The 20,463-nt window shown below is 37.8% G+C and overlaps 1 protein-coding gene across 2 annotated transcripts in view; it reads right to left on the bottom strand.

Annotated features, from left to right (window-relative positions):
* Positions 1–20,463, bottom strand: part of LOC145674393 (nucleolar protein 58-like) — a 137,227-nt gene that overhangs the window by 80,857 nt on the left and 35,907 nt on the right. For both annotated transcript variants that reach the window (XM_081744387.1, XM_081744385.1), the window contains exons 5-8: positions 19,219–19,364; positions 12,654–12,780; positions 8,135–8,298; positions 7,571–7,767 (exon numbers count right to left, since the gene is read on the bottom strand). In XM_081744387.1, the coding sequence (XP_081600513.1) occupies positions 7,571–7,767; positions 8,135–8,298; positions 12,654–12,780; positions 19,219–19,364 (634 nt within the window). The remainder of the gene's footprint in view (positions 1–7,570; positions 7,768–8,134; positions 8,299–12,653; positions 12,781–19,218; positions 19,365–20,463) is intronic.

Genomic DNA, 20,463 nt, shown 5'->3' with positions numbered 1-20,463 from the left:
TTTTTTTTCATTTTTGCGTAATATTTGAACCGCATATTCAATAAAATAAAGTTTGTTCTGTGACAATATGTATCTCAAAGTAATATGATAGTCTGCTATGCAACATAAAAGCATTTAGTTAAATTTCTCATATATTTATTTCTAGCGTCCCAAAATTGGGACATTGGCTGGTTACGTAAGTATTATTTCCTATGTAAGTTATAGTTCAGTCTCGGGTGGAATATTGGTAGTTCTGAAGATTAGGTGCTGGTGGTAAGTAACGAAGGTTGCATTTTGTAGAACACTATGACATTGTATAAGCCTGCCCTCACAGTGGGTGAAATAGTGAATTTATTAGAAAAGTACGATAGTGATGAGGTCGACCACGAAGATGTGGAAGTTGCAATCATACCTCCAGAACCAGATGAATTTATCGACGAGGAAGAGATACCAGAGAACTCTTTTATTGGAAAGTGCTGTTAGTGATATGGCTGGTACCTTGGAATTGATCGACAACTCCGGTAGAATTGAGGACGGAACGATGTAACGTAGGACTGCATGACAAATGCTTTGACTCATTTCACACATAAATTGTAGAAAAACATTGTTGCTCATGGGAATTAGTGAAGTGAGTAATGTTTTATAATTTATAAAGATGGTTTTCGTGTAATCCCATATAATTTTCAAAGTATAGAGATGAACTAACAAATGCATAAATATAAGTGTACAAACTGCTGTAGGATAACAATAAAGTAATTCTGAGTTACATATATGTAAAAAGAATCAAGTGTGTAAGTGTGTATTCATTTGGAACAATTTGATAAACTCCCGAATTTCAAAGACCTTTGTGAAATGCAAATATAAAATGCTTACGTATTCTGCCATTGTCCCAAAAATGGGACGGACTGTATTTCCTGAACTATATGGGCTATCTCTATTTTAACACTAATTTTGCGTCTTTATACCTCAAACAATTATGAATAAACACATTTTAATAAATTAGCAATGATACATGAGTTTTGGCGGTTAATGGGTTAGCTGGGGGGCTCCGCCCCCAGGTCCCCCGCGTTTCCTCAGCCTACGATTTCGCATCTCTTACATATCAGCCTTTGTATCAACAGTGAATTTCGTGCATTTGTTCTTTGTATTTACTGAATTTTCTCAGCTGGGGGCTTCGCCCCCACCCCTTTGTTCGGTCTACGGCCTCGCACCCCTTAAACCCACAATTCTAACGAATTTCAAGTTTCTTTTCCTATTTCAACTATCTAAAAGATAAGATTTTGTATCCCCAAAAAACGCCTATTTAAATAACATGGGGATTTCTTCATCCCCCTTTAGACCCCTAAAAAAATAAAAATATTCACTTTTGGCAATTTTCCTATAGGTTAGTCCCGGAAGGCTACAATCATGCCAAATGTCATCATTCTAACCCTGCCACAAGTGCCTAAACATTTTGAGGTGTAGAAGACGTCCCATATAAATAACATGGGAAAGATTTTTCAGTCCTCCATAAAACCACTGTAAAAGTTGGAAATTTTTACTTTTGCTGATTTATTTAGGTAACAATAACAAAAACGTATAAGCATACCGAATTTCACGTTTGTATTCCAATTCCAGGTACCTAAAATATCAGATAAGTCCAAAAAAAGGTCCATTTAAGTAACATGGGGAATTTCTTCAAACCTCTTTTAGACCCCCTAAAAATTAAAAATATTCACTTTTGGCAATTTTCCTGTGAGTTAGTTCCGGAAAGCTACAATGATACCAAATTTCAACTTTCCATGTCAACCGGAAGTACCCATTTAATTTCTGTCAGTTCATGTAGTTTTCTATATAGTTAGGAATTACAATTTAATGGAGGGGGGGCGGGGGTAAGAATGTCCAAAGATGAAATGTGTACAAGTCGATAGATCTCGCTGCGCTAAACAAACTGATACAGATGTGTGAATCCTCATGCCTAGATTTAGACTCACAAGACACCTACAAATTGCAATAAGCTTAGCTACAACCGTACTTCGATTCAGCAATTAATGCGTCCGTGCTTCTTTAATTAATTAATGTACACATTTTCTAGCGTTGACCACTAAAGTGCAAAATGTCTTCTTACGAAGTGAATCACGTGTATTGAGTGACTCAGTTTTCCTGATCGAGACAGCAGTAAGAACCGTCGAAACAATTATGCAATAGCTTCCTGTTATGCAATTTACGTTTGTCAATTTTTCTTTAAAATGTTCATGTTCCACCATGAATGAATTTTAACTAGTATATGCATAATCTATAAGTTATAAAGTAATATGTTTGCAGCACTGACTTCAAGAGTAAGCTCTACTTCAAAATCGTTAGCTGGTAACACATAAAACTTATCAAAAACTGAAACAAACACCATTTCGTAGCAGCGGAAATGAATAAATCTATTTTCAAAGAAAGAAGGAATAACAATGTAACGCACAACATAAAAATGTTTATTAAAAGATATAACCCTTTTCCGTTCTCAATACAGGATGTGCCGAAAAGGTCCCAAAGCCGCAACCTGTCTCCTTGTAAGGTAAACTTGACAAAACTAACATTAAATTATTGTGAACTAAATCAAGATGCACGTACAAATCGATTTTAAAAATTTCATTATTTTCCTTGATAATTTTCAGGTTTCTTATTGATATAACCGAGACAGCGACGTACAACTTCCTACAGATTGCGAAGTACGACTTCGTACAGAGTGCGAAGTGCAACTTCCTGCGGAGTGCGAAGAACAACTGCCTGCGGAGTGTGAACTACAACTGCCTGCGGATTGCGAAGTACGACTTCGTACAGAGTGCGAAGTGCAACTTCCTACAGTGTGTGAAGAACAACTTCCTACAAAGTGCGAAGTACGACTTCGTACAGAGTGCGAAGTGCAACTTCCTGCGGAGTGCGAAGAACAACTGCCTGCGGAGTGTGAACTACAACTGCCTGCGGATTGCGAAGTACGACTTCGTACAGAGTGCGAAGTGCAACTTCCTACAGTGTGTGAAGAACAACTTCCTACAAAGTGCGAAGTACGACTTCGTGCAAAGTGCAACTTCCTACAGTGTGTGAAGAACAACTTCCTACGAAGTGCGAAGTACGACTTCGTACAGAGTGTGAAGTGCAACTTCCTACAGTGTGTGAAGAACAACTTCCTACAAAGTGCGAAGTACGACTTCGTACAGAGTGTGAAGTGCAACTTCCTACAGTGTGAGAACAACAACTTCCTACAAAGTGCGAAGTACGACTTCGTACAGAGTGTGAAGTGCAACTTCCTACAGTGTGTGAAGAACAACTTCCTACACAGTGCGAAGAACAACTTACTACAGAGTGCGGAAAAAAAAACAACTTCCTACAGAGTACGAAGAGAAAGCTTCCTACAGAGTGCGAAGTACAACTTCATAGAGGATGAGGAGTACAACTTCCTACGGGTAGTAATGTACGACTTTTTACAGTGCAAAATACAACCTCGTAGAGAAAACAATGTACACTTTCCTAAAAAGTGTAACGTCGAGGACGTTGTCCAATTAGGTTCGAATAATTTGTCAACACAAAAGAAATATTTGAAAGTGCTTTAACTGATAGTAAGTCGAGTATAGAGACAGCTGGCTAACCACAAAAGCTAACTATTAAATGTTGGTGTTTAGTTTGACGACCGTTGAAACGGAGAAATTTTAAAATTTTTGTTATGAATGGATGGGACAACCATGACGTGGTCTCGGTTTAATCTGTCTCTACTGGACTCCAAATAAATCTGTTAAATAAGAAACTTACAAAGTTTATGTTTTGTTTGTATCTATAAACGTTATAACGAAAGAAAAAATGTATTACTAATTTTCGCCTAAAATTCCTAAACGTTAGAAATCATCTTGCATGAACATAAATGTGAATCGTACACTGCCCTATGCTTTCTTTATCTAGCGGCAATAACTTTTGGAGTCTTGCACTTTCGGTGTCACCGGAAGTAACACAATTGCTTGGCTCATCCGTTAACAGTGAAATGGACCAAGCTGACATGTGAAATACTCATAGTCGAAAAAAGAAAGAAAGAAAAAAAAACTAACTTTTCCTGTCCAAGACTTATCTTGATCTTTGACTGTTATATAATCAGTATTTATTACGGTTTTATTGTGCCCAGTGTATTGATTTATAATACGGAAGGTACAATGTCGTTGACGCCCCGCGAAAAGTAGTGACGTTTATGGGGAGTGTCTAGCTTGGTTACTCGCGGCTCGATGAGCGCAATAGACGGTTAGGGATGATTGGCTACCCTCTTCGTGCCGGGCGGGTCCAAGCGCGGGACGTTATACCATCTGGATTATAGACGTTTGTGCATAACTTATGAATGAAAGCCCGCATACTATGTTTCACACACTTGTGTAGCTGGTATTATCAATGTCAAGTTTGACTCCGATTAGGAGAGTTCAGTTGAGCTCTTATGATCGCTAGTGGCACTTCCGATTCCGTTTAGATCCAAATTCAACCCCGCAACTTGAGAAAGGAAGGAGATATATAAAAAATGATCGAAAATGACCGATATTTGTGTCGAATCCATAGTTTTCGGGATCGCTGAGATGAACAGTGACACTTCGATGCCGTTTAAATCCAAATTCAGCCCACAATGGTAATATCTAACTTTTATTTATATAGATTACTTATTGTTTTTTTGATTTTTCATTATATTTTCTGTTTCTATCGATTTGTGTGCGCTTCAGTAATAGTAAAAACTGACTGACTAACGGAACATATTACTACTTTTTTGTTATTTTAACCCAGCGAAGCGCCTAATTGACGCTAGTTTCATCTAATGTAAAAATTAAGAATAATGCCTGTCTTTCACATTATATACATGCATAACATGTACATTAGTTAACGATTCGACTAAGACATCATGCAAAATAGTCATTGGATTGTCAAGCATACTATGTCAATTGTGAAACACGATCAATTCGGAGTGCGAAAACTTTTTTTGGTGGTTCAAACAATAAGAAGATAGGGGAACAGGATATCTTACTACTGTAGTGTTCCAAGTTCTTTCAAAGTAATCAGTTTAGACGTTATAAGAAACGTAACTTCTTTACTTACTAATGACTGTCATAGGTTATATCGTTAAATGTTATTCATTGTAGGTAGGGTTAATCTCGTAGTCATCCTTACATTGAGCAGAAATTTAAGAATATAAATAATCAATGTAAAAAACAAACGTAGCTTTCAAAGAAGTTTGTTGCCACTTCTATCTATAAGTAGATAACAGGACAATCTATGAAGTCGAAGGATGGGAATACGAGGTTGATAATTTTGAAAATTGCACCGCATATCATTTTACACGTACACCTATACCACGTTACAAGTTGAAATATGTTGTTTGAAACGCATAAACTTTAAAATCAAAGTGTTTCGTCCTCCACATTCATATCACAACTACGTAATCAAGTTTCATCCAGTGAAGAATTCAGACGTTTGTACCTGGAAAGAGGTTAAAAAAAAAAAAAAAAAAAAACGAACAGCGTACATACATGCATTTCAATTTTATATACAAGATGATTAGGTACATGCAAAAATTCTCCCTGTTCTTTGGTATGCAGATATTCGTGACAATAACACAAATTGTAATGAACTACGTATAATCGCCACAGCAATCTACGCCCTCTCTTTGGTTTGAGGTGAATCCTATGTCGATAAAGTCCAGAGTTTAAGGGCCCGAAAGTTGTTGTAAGTTTTTTTCACAACCTCGACGTCCAAGATTTTCTGAGCGAAAGAGTTCTGTAACAAGCCAAACAGGCGACAGTCTGTAGAGCTCAGTCGCGACAGTAACTGGTGGATACAACTTCCTAACTAAAGTCCATTCATTTTTGATGTGTAATGACACCAATATATGGCCTGGCGATATCGTGGTGGATGAATAGCGATTGATGAGATCTGGCCGCTTTGAACGCAATGCAGTTCGCAGTCTCTCCAGTTGTTTACTGTAGAAGGTGGTAACAATGGTTTGATTAAAATCTGGGACTTCCCAGCGAATTATTATTATTATTATTATTATTATTAAGTTTAACGACCCACGTTTATGCTATTGGCTAAAGGAGATGGTTGATTAATGAAAGTGAACAATTATAAAATTAATTTTTTTTTACGCTCTCCCACCGAGAACCAATCCCAGGTCTACGTGCCTATTTATTCATATTTCATATCCCAACCCGAATAAAATTTTCTTGGAATAAAGTTCTGCTTTGGATATCGAAGGCAGCTGTTCAGACACACGACACAGTCCTCCGACACTTTACGGTCCGGTATATAACTTACTTCTCCTCACCCCTAACAATCCATAAAAAGAATTGATCAGTTTTGTCCATAAAGCTAGGGAAAGCATCGCGCGCGACACACTTCTCGTCGAATTGCACACAGCTGTTGTGGAACTCAACGACCGAACTTTGTGGTGAAATCCAGCTCTATGGATAGTCTTTTGACTGTTTGTGTACTGTGTCCAGGTATGATGCCCGGTCATTCCGCTACGGTTGGCTTCGGGTTATTTCTCATGGCTTTGTCAAAATCCTCTTCGGAGAACACTACTGGACGTACAGACTGTGATTGAGCTTCATAGCTTCTGTCTCTGCACTGATTTTTAGAAACTATTTCCTGTTCAGCGTAAGCTCTAAACTCCAATAAATAAAATATTTGTGTCCTTCCGCTTGTCACAAATACGATTAGCTAGTGATGTATCACTCCTACTCTCCACGGGGAGGAGCAAATAATACACGTGCATTTTGAAAATAATGTCTCGTGTTGTCCAGATACTTAGGGCAGCAGCAGAAAAGAAAGAAAAAAACTTGAAAGATTAAAAAAAAAAAAAAAAAAGATTTAAATTTAGCTGGTAAGCAATTGTTGCTTAGTAAAGGTTTCCCTTGTTGGTGTTTCACCACAACACTCGCCGAACCGGGATTCATGTGAGACATCTTTCAGACTTAAAAGCAGAATACGCCTTCACAGTTGAATTGGCGCCATAATTACTGCGCATGCTTAGTGTTTATTTCTATTGTTTCATAAACCACTCTTGATGGCAGTATTATTAGATAATACGTACTATATTTTTGTCATTTATAATAATGTAGCGGTTTCATATGGAGCTTCATAGTAAAAGTAATAATCAAATCATTTGAACTATTTTGCGGAGGAGTACAAGAGTCTGTACGCCAACAGCACATCACCGAGATTTAGTTTCACGTGGCTTTGTTTGTCGCAGTTTAGAGCTTAGGCCGAACAGGGTTTAGCTACGATATATGCTAACGTCAACTATATGTACCCCATCAAGGGATGCGACAGGCTGAGGCCGAAGTACTGCCTTGATCGAATTCAAAAAGTAATTCAGTATCTGTTTCACTCTCATGCTACTCTATCCCGTAAGAGCTCCTCGTTCGCATTCACTGCCTGTTGCTGCTCTGAGGTTCCCCGATTGCATGTCCACTGAATCATGCACTGGCAGCGGAATTTGAGAGATCGGTACTCTACTACACAGCGACCTTCGAAAACGAGTAGAATTTTTGCATGCATCCAATTCTATTGATTACAAAATCATTAAAATGAACATACTAACCTTTTCGTATAGTATTTCTCAAATTTGGCTTTAGCTTTGGCTGTTCCACTGATTCGCTTCGAAGCCCCCTCTTCCAAAGCGGCTAGTCGTGCCACAAGCCTCTCTCGATGATCTATACCAAGGTCCATCGTGACATGTTCACCAAGGGCATCTACTCTCGTGGCAAGAGCTGCTTTGGCGGCCAACATACGCGACGCCTGGAAAATGTTAAGAGGATATTGTCAAAACCTAGCATCAGATTATCAATTCTTTTGTAGATTCTACATGCGAATATCAATTTGTTTGAATTATTTCAAATACTTTCTCTCCTTACAAGATCCATTGAAAAGATAGAAGGCACATGGTGCCATCTATTGGTAGAATATTCATTTCTTGACTTTAATTGAATTATTTTGAATATTTTTGCTTTCTTCAAAATGCATTGGAAGGGTAGAGGCACGTGGTGCCACCTACTGGTAATATTCAAACCTTTACACTCATCTGAATTATCCATTGCAAATTGAAAATCCAAACTATCTATTTTAGATAAAAATTAAAAAAAAAAAAAAAAGTTTCCTATATTACCTTTCCTTTATTTCGTATACTTGTCTGACTGACAATATTCGCGTGGTAGATTAGACCATACTTGGGAGTATCACGTTTTGTCTTCAAAGCTCGGAACAAAGCCTTCTCGGCTCCCAAAATTTGAACTGTAGATGCAGGGTGTTTGGCTAAGTTGATCAAGGAACCTACGGAATAAAAATAAAAAATAAGATATGTATAAAATAATAAATAATATGAGAAGTCTATAATAAATAATACAGGGTGACCCATAATTATGTATATGCTGTTTGATTGTAGTATTTGTAATTCTGGACAAAAAGTTTCGATATGGTAACACTGTGTAGCTTGAAAATGGGCATAAAGGTCACTGGACTTAGGACAGTTAGTGTATGCCCAACAGTATGGATTGGCTGAAAGGAACATTTCCGAATCGCTGTATCGGTCGACGTGAGTCTATGGAGTGGCCAGCTCGATCTCCCGATTTAATACCACTTGAATCTTTCTTATGGGGTGTTTTAAAGGACAAAGTGTGTCAACATCACATACGCAATTTGGCCTAACTACGGGAAGATATCAAAAGAGTTCCACACCAGTACTCGTCTGTCAAGCTGCTTCTGACAATGTTTTTCTTCGTCTCCAGGCATGTATCTATTTGGATGATGAATTGGTGGAGCATGTCATGGACAACAGAGACTAAAATTCTTGTAAGGAAAGGTACGAGAGTAATGCATTTGTTCAAGTTATGTTGCTAGTTTCTGTACCGCAGTCTTTGAAACATCATATGCATATTATGCACACCCTGTATAACAACTAGTGAAATGAAAAGGTGAACTGGCGTTCTAGTATTATAACAAGTGAAATTTCCTTCACATCAGGGAAATTTTAATGCTGCGTGCAACTTACTTATCTCTGTAATGAAGTTATGGTTGCTCAGTTCCTGTAGAGATGGCCTAGCCTTCCATAACATTTATTCTCTATCAACTGCCCCCCCCCCCCCCCCGCGAACAGCTTGTTGGCAAAAATACAGCACATTGTTTCGTATCAGAGCACTACATTACGATGGAATAATAGCAATAATAAATAATAAATCAGTAAAAAGAGAAGCACTAATATAAAACACAGTGTAGATAAAAGTCAATTAAGCAGAAATAATTCCTTATCAACGCTGTAAAATTGTCAAGTTCTCTATCTACCTAAAACAAAGAAAAGCTAACAACAAGAGTCTTAAAATTACATTTTAGCTTAATGTTTCTAAACGTCATTGTTGAAAAAATATCACTCAGATCTCATAAAGTTTTCACTTGCTTAATAAAGAAAGTCTAAATTAATGTGCTTAAAGAATCTGTCGATCTTAAAAGAAGACATTTCCAATTCAGATGAACTAAAATCGTGCTATTTCTTATCTTATGATTTGCTACTTTAAAACCTATATTTCGTAAAACAGTATTCACTGATATAATTATTATCTAGATTTTTTTTTTCTTTTATGCATACTTTGACATAATTTTTTCTTCTATTCGTAAGACACTCCAACAATAATAGCTATGTATGTGAATAGTAGCTCAGATTCATCTTAAAACATAGTAGTCGAATAAAAGCATTTTTTCCACAAATTCTATCTTGTTTGTCAAAGTTTTAGAAACAATGTTCCATATCACCGAACCAAATTCTAGTTTTGGACTTACCAGTAATTTATGTAAATGTGCACATGTTTTCTCTCTTTCACATACAGGTCACTGTTTAAAAATAAAACCTACTATCCTTCTGGCACCTTGTACAATATAATAATAATAATAATAATAATAATAATAATAATAATAATGAACTATTGCAATGAAATCTATAGTTTTAGTTCTGACGATTATATTCTGTACGCTAAAGGAAACGGATGACTAATGGAAGTGATATGTGAAAGAACTGGAGCAATTATAATGTGGTATTAATAGAAAACGGGAGAATCCCGAAAAAGAAAATCAACGGATATGATATTGTCCAGTACAAACTTCTATGTCCTGAGATGAAACCAAGTATTCCCGCACACCAGAGGTAAGTTCTACTATTGAGGCACCGTCCTCTCCTATGAAGTTTCTGAAATTGATATTTAACTGAGGAGGAAATACAAGCGATCTGGTAACACGCACGATAAGTTTCGTCATATTGCAGGTTATACACTTGAGCACTATCCTTTATACATCCTACGACTAATGCTCCTCAAAATATATCTTTTTTTATGTACGCGCAAATTAAAAATACTTTCTTCGCCCATCAATAACGACGGGTGATCAGAAAGTAAGGTTACAAAGCCTGCAGTGAAACGTACACTCATGTCCAAAATGACTGTAGCATATCTATAACTGTCTACTTGTAAGAATATAATTTGATAATGACTTTGAAGGGTACTTTTAATACTGTTACTATGTGTATAATTGGGAAATGTATATTTGTGCTAAATTTCATAGGAAAAGAATTATAAATACGAAAATTAGCATGAGTAAAACAAAATGTTGCTAAATGGACAAGAAAGTTTTATTTTCGTTTTATTGTTCTTATTTACTGCTCTTTCGACATGAAATTTGCCACATACGTGTCTTTGCCGATTATACACATACTAACATTATAAGAAATACCGGGCGAATTCCTTATTAAATTATATTCCTACAACATCATATTTATAGACATGCGACAGTAATTTTGGACATGAGTGTACATACACGTACATTATGTTATTTTTCGACATAGTCTCCATATCGGTTTGAGACACTTGTTGCATCATGAGATAAGTTTGAATATTCCCTCCTGGTAAAAATCCTGTCCTTGCGTGTTCAGCCACGTGGTCACGATGTATTTCACTTCCTGGTCTGAAGCAAAGCGACGCTTCCAAGGTGCACCTTCAAGTACAAGAACAGGTGAAAGTCGCTTGAAGCGAGGTCTGGGCTGTAGGAAGAGTAGTCGATGATGTTCCAGCTGTATTCAAATCTGTTGATACCGTCCTGGGCTAGCCACTGCACTCCTCGTCGGTGACATTTTCTGTACCAACCGCAAACTTTCGACACCATTCTGCGACATGCTGACGAGACATTACAGTCTCTCCGTAAACCTCTACTAGCTGCCGGTGAATTTCAGTCGTGGCTACATGTTTCGCTCACAGAAATCGAATAACTGAATGGACTTCTACGCAGGACGTTTTCCAACGAGCCGTCATTTGTGATTATGGACACTAGCGCCGTAGGTGGTGGGTGGTTGAAACTCTGCACAGTTGCCAACTCCATGTATTAAAATTACCACACACTTCTCATTCCACTATAACAGACGACACTCCAGAAATATCGGCCTTGTAACCTTAGTTTCTGATACTCCCTCGTATAGTTGGAATACAATAAAAAACACTGGTACCACACAATAATTATACGCTAAAGATACCTTTAACACTTCGATATTCTGAGTACACCCAAACATAAACAAATATAATTTGGCAAATCTCTTTTATTATCTACAACTGACAAACCTAGCCAGCAAGTGAGTAAATGGAATCACTTATTTGTACTTATACTGTGAACATAATATAAAATTATTATTACAAAATATAATAATGAAATAATAATATTAAATTAACAAGTTGACTGTACATTCAATTTTAATTATAAATACCGACTACTACAGAATTAAAGTAAAACAAAAATTCCCGTCTCTTCTGTGAAATAGTATCAATTTTCCTGACACTCGGCAAATTTTTAAGCACCTTCCTGAATTTTCCTATCTATCAAGGTCTATATGAACCCTGTCACCAGTCTCCCACAGCCTCGGAGCATAATCATGGGACCTTAAACTTCATATTAAGAAAGTTCTGCCTGTGAGTGAAATCAAGAAAAGAAGCAGCGCCTAAAAGAGACTCTCAAACTGTTGGTGCATTGAAAGTGCTTATAGCAGTTTCCTTAAGGGCACCTGCAGCTCAGTTGTAGAGCGTTGAACTCTGGGGTGTGGAACCCTGGTTCGATCCTAGCTATCGCCAAGTGAATTTAGTGATCGACAAACAGCGTTTCGTGGATTTTCCCGTGGTTCTCCCATTTTATCTCACTTTCGTCATTTCACCATTATCATCATCAACGTTTCCCTAACTTCGGTGCATAACTGTGGGATGTTAAACTCTTTTTAGAAAAGTCGTTAAATCTACAATTATGACAAAGAAATCGCCGAAAAAATTTCTGAACAAACAAATAATTTATCAAATGATTCTATTCAAATTTAGAATCCTTGCACCGAAAGTGGAAAATGTGTTCAAAAAGTAATTAGATCATCGTCATATGAGTGACTTAACCTGGTGCATAAGGCCAACGAATAAGTGGTTGAAATCGCACAGGAAAAATTCTCACAGGCGCAATCAACGAACGAAGTGTCCCATTTATCTCCTTAACAATTGGATTAAAAATTCATCAATTATTGTCTTTAAGTAACTATTTTTAATTACAGAATTTAACTCTTCTTCATAAAATATTGGCCGATATCACGGGCGTTCACAGATAGAATATGCATTATTATTTACCTGCATGGGACATCAGTCGCGCTCCAACCAGCTCACCGACAAGAATGGATAGGTTTGGTGCGATTGTCATCATTCTAGACTTAATATATTCATTAAGCTGGACGCGAAATCCTGTCCACTTGATCACCTGCAACACAAAACAGTAATAATGAAAAATAAATAAATTAGATAAATAAATAAACGATCGTACCCAAGTATAACTCAAAAGTTACTACAGAACAAAACAATAAAAGATATGGGCCACCGCACAAAACTTTCTCGCTCCAATTTTTCTTTTAAAACTAAATCACGTTATGCTGCAGTTATAACTGAAACATTTATTAGTGTAACAGGAACAAAATTAGAGCATTTTCAAAGGAAATTTATACAGTAGAAAACTACTCCCCAAAAAGTAAACTACCTCTTGTGAATATTTCGCAAGAGATAATTTCTACAACATTATCTACATATTAAAATGCTAGGTTTATATGTTTGTCTCCAATCCTTTTGACACTGAGGTCTCGAAAACCACAAGTGCCGTTTTCACTGGACGATTCCAAATTTTGTGTACATTTTCCAGTTCTCATTCAAAAACACGTGTTATTTTTCTATTCAACATTTTAGGGGCCGTTTTGAGCCCATAAAATTAATACTATTCAAGGCCGAAATTACGGTGTTAGGCAAAAAGTAAGGAAGTTACGTACGTCGGGCTGACGGACATTGCAGGCGCTTTGCTTAAATCTGAATGGTAAAACCTATAGTATGCTGATAACTTCAAAGGCCTCGAGACGCACTGAGGCGTACTCGGACGGATTTGGATTTATTAGAAAGAAAAAATATTTCCACTTGATATAGTATTCTACATACTTACTTCACCATCTATACATAGCAATTCACTTCCTTTGTGAGTCTCCTATCCTTTACTTGTGTGAGTAAGGAGACATGCACAGTGGAAAGGAGATTTATGGTCATAAGAGAACGATGCGCTGAGTAGACAGCGCAGGTTCAGTTAGTACGTTATTAATGAAATTAACAAAAAGTTGGTAATTACAAATATATCCTCCCGTGGGAAAACGAAATATTCTCCAGACGTATCGGAAGAAGCTAGTTCTGTCTTCAGTGGTAAGGTCACAAGGATAAAAGTAGATAAATATGGTATGGAAAAAGGAATACACACCACCAAATATAAGGTAAGAGACGTGCTCTAAAAACAACAAGCAGAGCACAGTGGGCGAAAGAAAAACCAGGCTGAGTTGAAAGAAAAATGAAATGAAATGTTTGAGTTTAACGTCTCACGTTCTTATATATCAGCCTTTGCATTAAGAGTGAATTTCTTGCATTTGCTCTTAACATTTCCTGAATTTGGCCCAGCTGGGGGCTTCGCCCCCTGATTCCCTCGTTTACTTAGCTTACGGCATCGCACCTCTTAAACCCACATATCATCTAAAATAATAATAATAATAATAATAATAATAATAATAATAATAATAATAATAATAATAACATTTTGTATCCCAAGAAAACGCCCAATTAAATAACATTGGAATTTCTTCATCCCCATTTTAGACCCCTTAAGAAGTAAAAATGTTAACTTTTGGCAAATTTCTTGTGAGTTAGTCCCGGAAGGCTACAATCATGCCAAATTTCATCATTCTAATTCTGCCAGAAGTGCCTAAACATTTTGGGGTGTCGAAGATGTCCCATATAAATAACATGGGAAATATTTTCCAGCTCCCATAAAACCACTCTACTGTTGGAAAGTTTTATTTTTGGTGATTTACTTAGGTAATGCTAACGAAAACGTTCAACCATACCGAATTTCAAGTTTTTATTCCAAGTACCTAAAATAATATGAGATTATAGGTCCAAAAAAAGGAACATTTAAATAACATAGGGAATTCCTTCATCTCCCCTTTAGACCCCCCCCCTAAAGTTAAAAATATTCGCCTTTGGTAATTTTCCTATGGGTTAGTCCCGGAAAGCTACAATCATGCTAAATTTCAGCTTTCCACGTCAGCCAGAAGTACCCTTTTATATTATGTCAGTTTATGTAGTTTTATATATAGTTAGGATATATGTATATATATATCCTCCGCCATCCCTACGTTGTACCATGAAAGCGAAATGATGAAAACACTCCCAAGGCCCGAACCTCATCTATGTTGAAAATTTGATCGAGATCGGTCAGGATGTTCAGGAGTTAAGTCAAAAACATAGTCACTTCCATTTTCAACGAACTTAAAAAGTTCGTTACTGAATGCTCTATGGCTGTGTGCCTGTCTGTGTTGTTTGCGATTTTTTCAATTTTGAACCCTGCATTCGATAGAGCATCAAAAACTATCAGAAAAAGTTATTACAATTTTCGCGTCACTCTTACCGTTCCCGACATATTGGCCAAAATATGGCCGACTTCCAGAGATTTAAGGAGCTATATCTTGGGAACCGTAAGTCATAGAGAGATCATATTGGTGTTGATCAATATCTAAAAGGATGGTAAATATTTTGGTACCAAACAGTAACCGGTGGACGCTGTCCAACTGGCCACTGGTTTGGTCAATGGCAACCAATTAATATCGGTGCCAAAATGTTTACTATCCTCTTAGGTATTGATTAACACCAATATTATCTCTCCGTGACTTAACGTGGCCGCGATATTGGTCAAAAATGGCCAATTCCTAGATATTTAAGGAGTCATAGCTCGGGAACCATAAGTTGTAGAAAGATGATGTTGATCAATACCGAACAGAATGGTAAATATTTGGTACCAAATAGTAACCGGTGGCCACTGTCCAACTGAACACTGGTTTGGCCAGTGGCCAGTTGTACAGTGGCCATCAATTAATATCGGTACGAAAATGTTTAACATTCTATTAGGGATTGATTAACACCAATATCATCTCTCTATGAGTTACCGTTCCCGTGATATTGGCCAAAAGATAGTTCCGATTTCGGGAGATTTCAGGAGCCACATCTCGGGAACCGTAAGTCACAGAGATCATATTAGTGTTGATCAATACCTAAGAGGATGGTGAACATTTTGGTACCAAATAATAACCGGTGGCCACTGATCAACTGCCTACTGGCCATCGTTCACCAGATATTGGCCAAAAAAGTTCGAATTTCTAAATATTTAAGCAGCTATACCTCGAGAACTGTAAGTCACAGAGAGATGATATTTTGCTAATTTTTGCGAGAAAGAGAAGAAGGTGTGGATAAAAAGATTTACTTTTACATCTAGGAACAATGAGAGTTATCCCTCCCACTCCATCTCTCCATTCTTTTTAAGTTCGTTCTGGCAATGCTCTTGGAGCATTCTCAACTAGTTATTTATATATATTACTTCCCATTAATATTTCAGACTTAAAGATCAAGTTTTTTTTTTTTTTTTTTCTGTGAAATATAATCTCAGGTACGTGTCCGCCATTATCGGCCTCACAGATACGGGCCTTGTCTAGCACATGATTAATAATAGGAGTCAACACTGTCCATAAGCGACTTAAGACAACGCGGGAGAACAAGGTCAGCCCGTTCAGAGGACAAACTCCAACGAGTGCACGACAGTGTTGATGAGGGTGTAGGAACTTCAACACGAAGACACTGTGGTCAGCTGGAGCTGAGAAGGACGTCACTTCGGCGAATTCTGAAAACTAATTTGCAACTCAATCCTTATAAAATCCAAATGGTGCAACAGTTAGCACACCCACGTGTAAACATAATGATGAATAAAAAAGCTATTCACAGCTGTAACTCCCTCGTCATTTTTGGCCTACCTTATCTAGTCCAAAAACATTTTTTTTCTTTTTTTTTTTAAAAAAAAAGAAAAGAAAAGCTGAAATCAGTTTTTGAAACTTATAACAGCTATTTTTCTAAACCAGTCCGCTTTCTATAAAAACCGATTCGGTTTTCGATCAAAATCTTTTTGCTCCTTCGTTAACTTCTTTGGAATCTACAAGAGCAAATACAGGCTTCACTGAAAATTACAAAACCATAAAAAAGGCTCCTCCCCCCCCCCCCCCCTCTGTGTATGTCAAGACGCGAAATTCCGTGTCGCGACAATAACCTCCTATCGTTGATTGTTAAAATTTAGCATCCTTCAGCACCGAAGTTATATGAGACTTGGATCTACACTTTACGGTACGAACACGAACCATCGTATGCCTTCAAATTTCAGTGCTTTTCCAAAGGGAACTGAATCAGGGAAACCGTTCACCAAAGAGAATCGAATCAGAAAAAAACGTTCAAAGGGATTCGAATAAGAGAAACCGTTGACCAAATAGAATCGCATCAGGGAAACAATTCACCAAAGGGAATTGAATCAGGGACACAGTTCACCAAAGGCGCGCGCACGCAATAGCTACTAGACGAGCGAAGAGGGGTAAAATAGGCTCTATTTTGGCTATTATGCAACAGTTCTCATGCCATTAGAGCAAAATCTTTAATAGCTGGTGACTTTCCTTTTCGTACGAATTCAGCGCCTAAAGAACAAGGCCCATCTCCAATCTTATCCTTCAGTGGCCCTACATAGCGCAGTCGCTAATGCTCTCGTCTTTGGTGCTAGTGATCCCGGATTCCATTCCCGGTGGGAACATCTTTTTGAGGCCAGTCATCTGGAGTGAGGTTTTCCTGGGTTTTCTTCATTCAAACCAGGCAAGTGCCGGGATGGTACTTAACATACAGGTCCCGGATTACTTTCTTCCTTCCCTTTCCTCGGCTAGTGTGTTCGCCGACGGACATCATCCCTAATACGTGAACAAACATGGCTATAGATGCCGAAAGTCCAGAAATCTAATTCCTAAATCCAATCTTATCTCTCTACCGGTTTCGATACTAAATCCCCATAATTTGTAAGTTTACCGTAGCTTCACAATTTCAAACGCAACTCACTTATCTTTTTTTCCAACACTGAATGAAAACATTTTTTCCCCCCTATTTCATGCTAAGCATACAGCAGACCAAGCAAACCCTACAAATCTTTAAGTTTTACGTCCCACGGTTAGCCGGCTAGGCTAAAGGGGAAGGTGATGATGAGAAATGAATCGGTGGAATGAAGAAAGTGGGAGAAAACGGGAGAACCCCGAGAAAACCCACGCACACGGTGTTTGTCCACCACAAAGTCAACTTGGCATTAGCTGGAATTGAACCAGGGAACTAAGCAAAACCTAGAGCTGAACGTATGATTTGTAAGGTGTTGAAATTCCGTTTCAACTAGTTGCCAGTAGCCTTAAAAGTCCTCCGAGTTATCTGTCAAAATTTGCTACTACAGAAATAAGAGATCTAACAAGGAGAAGGCAGACTTTGGTAAGTGAACTTCGGGGCCATTTTTTGCGAGGTTGTAGTGCACATTTAAAGAGTGAATATTACAAACTGAGAGAGCGCAATGGGCAAAAGTAAATGAGAAAAACTGTCTTCAAACGTTTTCTACTCGCCACATATACTGTTCGACGCGCAAATTTATCAAGTGACAGCGTGGCAGAGTGAGTAAAGTGTGCAACTCATATGCAAAGGGTCCCGGGTTCGATTCCCGTTTCAGTCAATCCTTTTTTCTGTTTTTTGCTTCAACTAATAAAGTAACCATTTGTAACTATAAATAAAATATTAATTCACCATATGTTTATAATGAATAAAACAATAGATTTTAAAATCACCTGTAAAATCTTTCAATGTTCCATGTTAACTAGCAACTAGCAAGAAACTTTAATCTATTCAGTAAATATACTAATATCCGAGTTACATTATGGTTACGACAGTCAACGGCACCCATTTCTCTGTAAATTTGGGGAGGCCCATTCATAAAAAAATACATGTAGCAATAAAAATACATATGAAAATACATATTCATAAAAATACATGGGGCCCACATGAGCTTGGGGGGACGGGCCACCGTCCCCCCATGATCGGCGCCCTTGACGACAGTCGTTGTGTAATAAATGTTCTTAACGCTTTGTGTCCACATCTGTTGACAGTGTGCGATTTACAAAATAGTTGAGGGGGGAAATCCCCTTTGCTAATACTGGATGTTGCTATAACCAAAGCAGATTTCCCCCCTCAAAGCAGATTGTAATTCTCACACTGTCAACAGATGTAGAAACGAAGCATCAAGAACATTTTTTACACAACGACTGTAGTAACAATAATATTTACGGGAGAGATTAAATTTTGTTCCTAGTTAACATGGATCAAAAGAATTTACAAGTGATTGAAAATTTCTTTTGTTTTATTCATTATAAACTTATGGTGAATTAATATTTTACTTATAGTTACAAATGCCTACTTTATTGGTTGAAGCAAAAGACAAGAAAAAAAAGTTTGACTCGAACGAGAATCGAACCCGGGACCCTTTGCACTTGAGTCGCTGATTCTTCTCACTCTGCCACGCCATCACTTGGTAAGTTTGCGCGTTGTACGGTATATGTGTCGAGTACAAAACTTTAAGACGGTGTTTCTCCGTCATTTTTGCCCATTGCGCTCTCCCAGTTTGTAATATTAACTCTTTAAATGTGCACTACCACCTCGCAAAAAATGACCCTGAAGTTCACTTACCAAAGTGTGCCTTTTCCTTGTAAGCTGACTGAAGATATGAACATACCTGATCGCATAAACCTCGAATAGACAAGACGTCATCTGGAGCGATCTCTGTCCCCATTGAAATTTCCGCCTCTTCTTTGACCTTCTCTTCCAAGTCTTCGGGGAGGAGATCACTTAAGTCCGTAGTTGCTGTGCCTTCTCTGTCACCTGAAACGTAAAATAAAATGAATTAACACTTTACAAGTAATATCATTTTACCCGTATGTACAGGTTTATTTTTCAAATATGTCTCACCAAATACGTATTCTAAAGCAACAATTATGATGTAGGTGCTAAGAAAAAATGGAATAGCAGGAGAGAAAGGAGGTACTTAACTAAGAAGTTTTCCTTTTCTTTCTTCTTCTTTTTTTTTCAAATAAAGGCTTTTTAAATAAGTCAAATTTTCAATTCCTTGTAACTTTGTACATGCTCATTCGAAATCCGTCGTATCATGATCATAACATTAGACACAAAAGTACTTTGTATATGCATCGCTCAGTTTTGTCTCATTTACGTTGTTACTACTCAGAGCAAACAAGAATTTAGATGTTTGTGACACTCTAGCATTCTTAATTTGCAACAATGCATGACAAATGTCGTATTATATGTTTTCCTTTTGCATGGCGAGGATAAGTCAAAAATTATTCGCAATTTTGACATAATTCTTATATCGTTCATACTGAACTCTGTCCTCATTCATTTTATTATGCTGCTGTGGTCGTGCTATGGAAATTTGATCCTAATTCCTTTGTCTTATTTTTGTTGCAGATAGATCATGGCCGCTCCATTTGAAGTTTGCAGCAAATAGGAAGAACGAGCAGTGATACGGACTTTCGGCACAATATGGGAGCAATGCCTTGCCGCAACGCATTGTCTACGAATGGATTGAAAAATTCAATTGTTACACATGTGTTACGCACGAGAAAGGAGACGGATGACTATCCACGGCCACAAACAATGACAACAATGAGCGTGCATGTGGCAAGGTTCTGTTAGAAAATCTTTAGTTTTACGTCCCACGGTTATGCCGGTTAGGCTAAAGGAGACGGTGATGATGAGTGATGAATGAAATGGTGGAATGAAGAAAGTGGGAGGAAACGGGAGAACCCCGAAAAAACCCACGCACACGGTGTTTGTCCACCACAAAGTTCACTTGGCGGGGGCTGGGATCGAACCCGGGACTCCAAGCACCAGAGGTGAACGCTCTACCACTGAGCCACCGCGGCCCTCCAAGGTTCTGTTAGACACTCCGTTGCGGCAACACACT

This window comes from Thermobia domestica, chromosome 17, assembly GCF_964235325.1.
Source record: "Thermobia domestica chromosome 17, izTheDome1.hap1.1, whole genome shotgun sequence".
In the NCBI taxonomy this organism is placed as follows: Eukaryota; Metazoa; Arthropoda; class Insecta; order Zygentoma; family Lepismatidae; genus Thermobia; species Thermobia domestica.
Note: the sequence above shows the minus strand (reverse complement) of the source record. Positions and strands in the feature narration are given on the sequence as shown.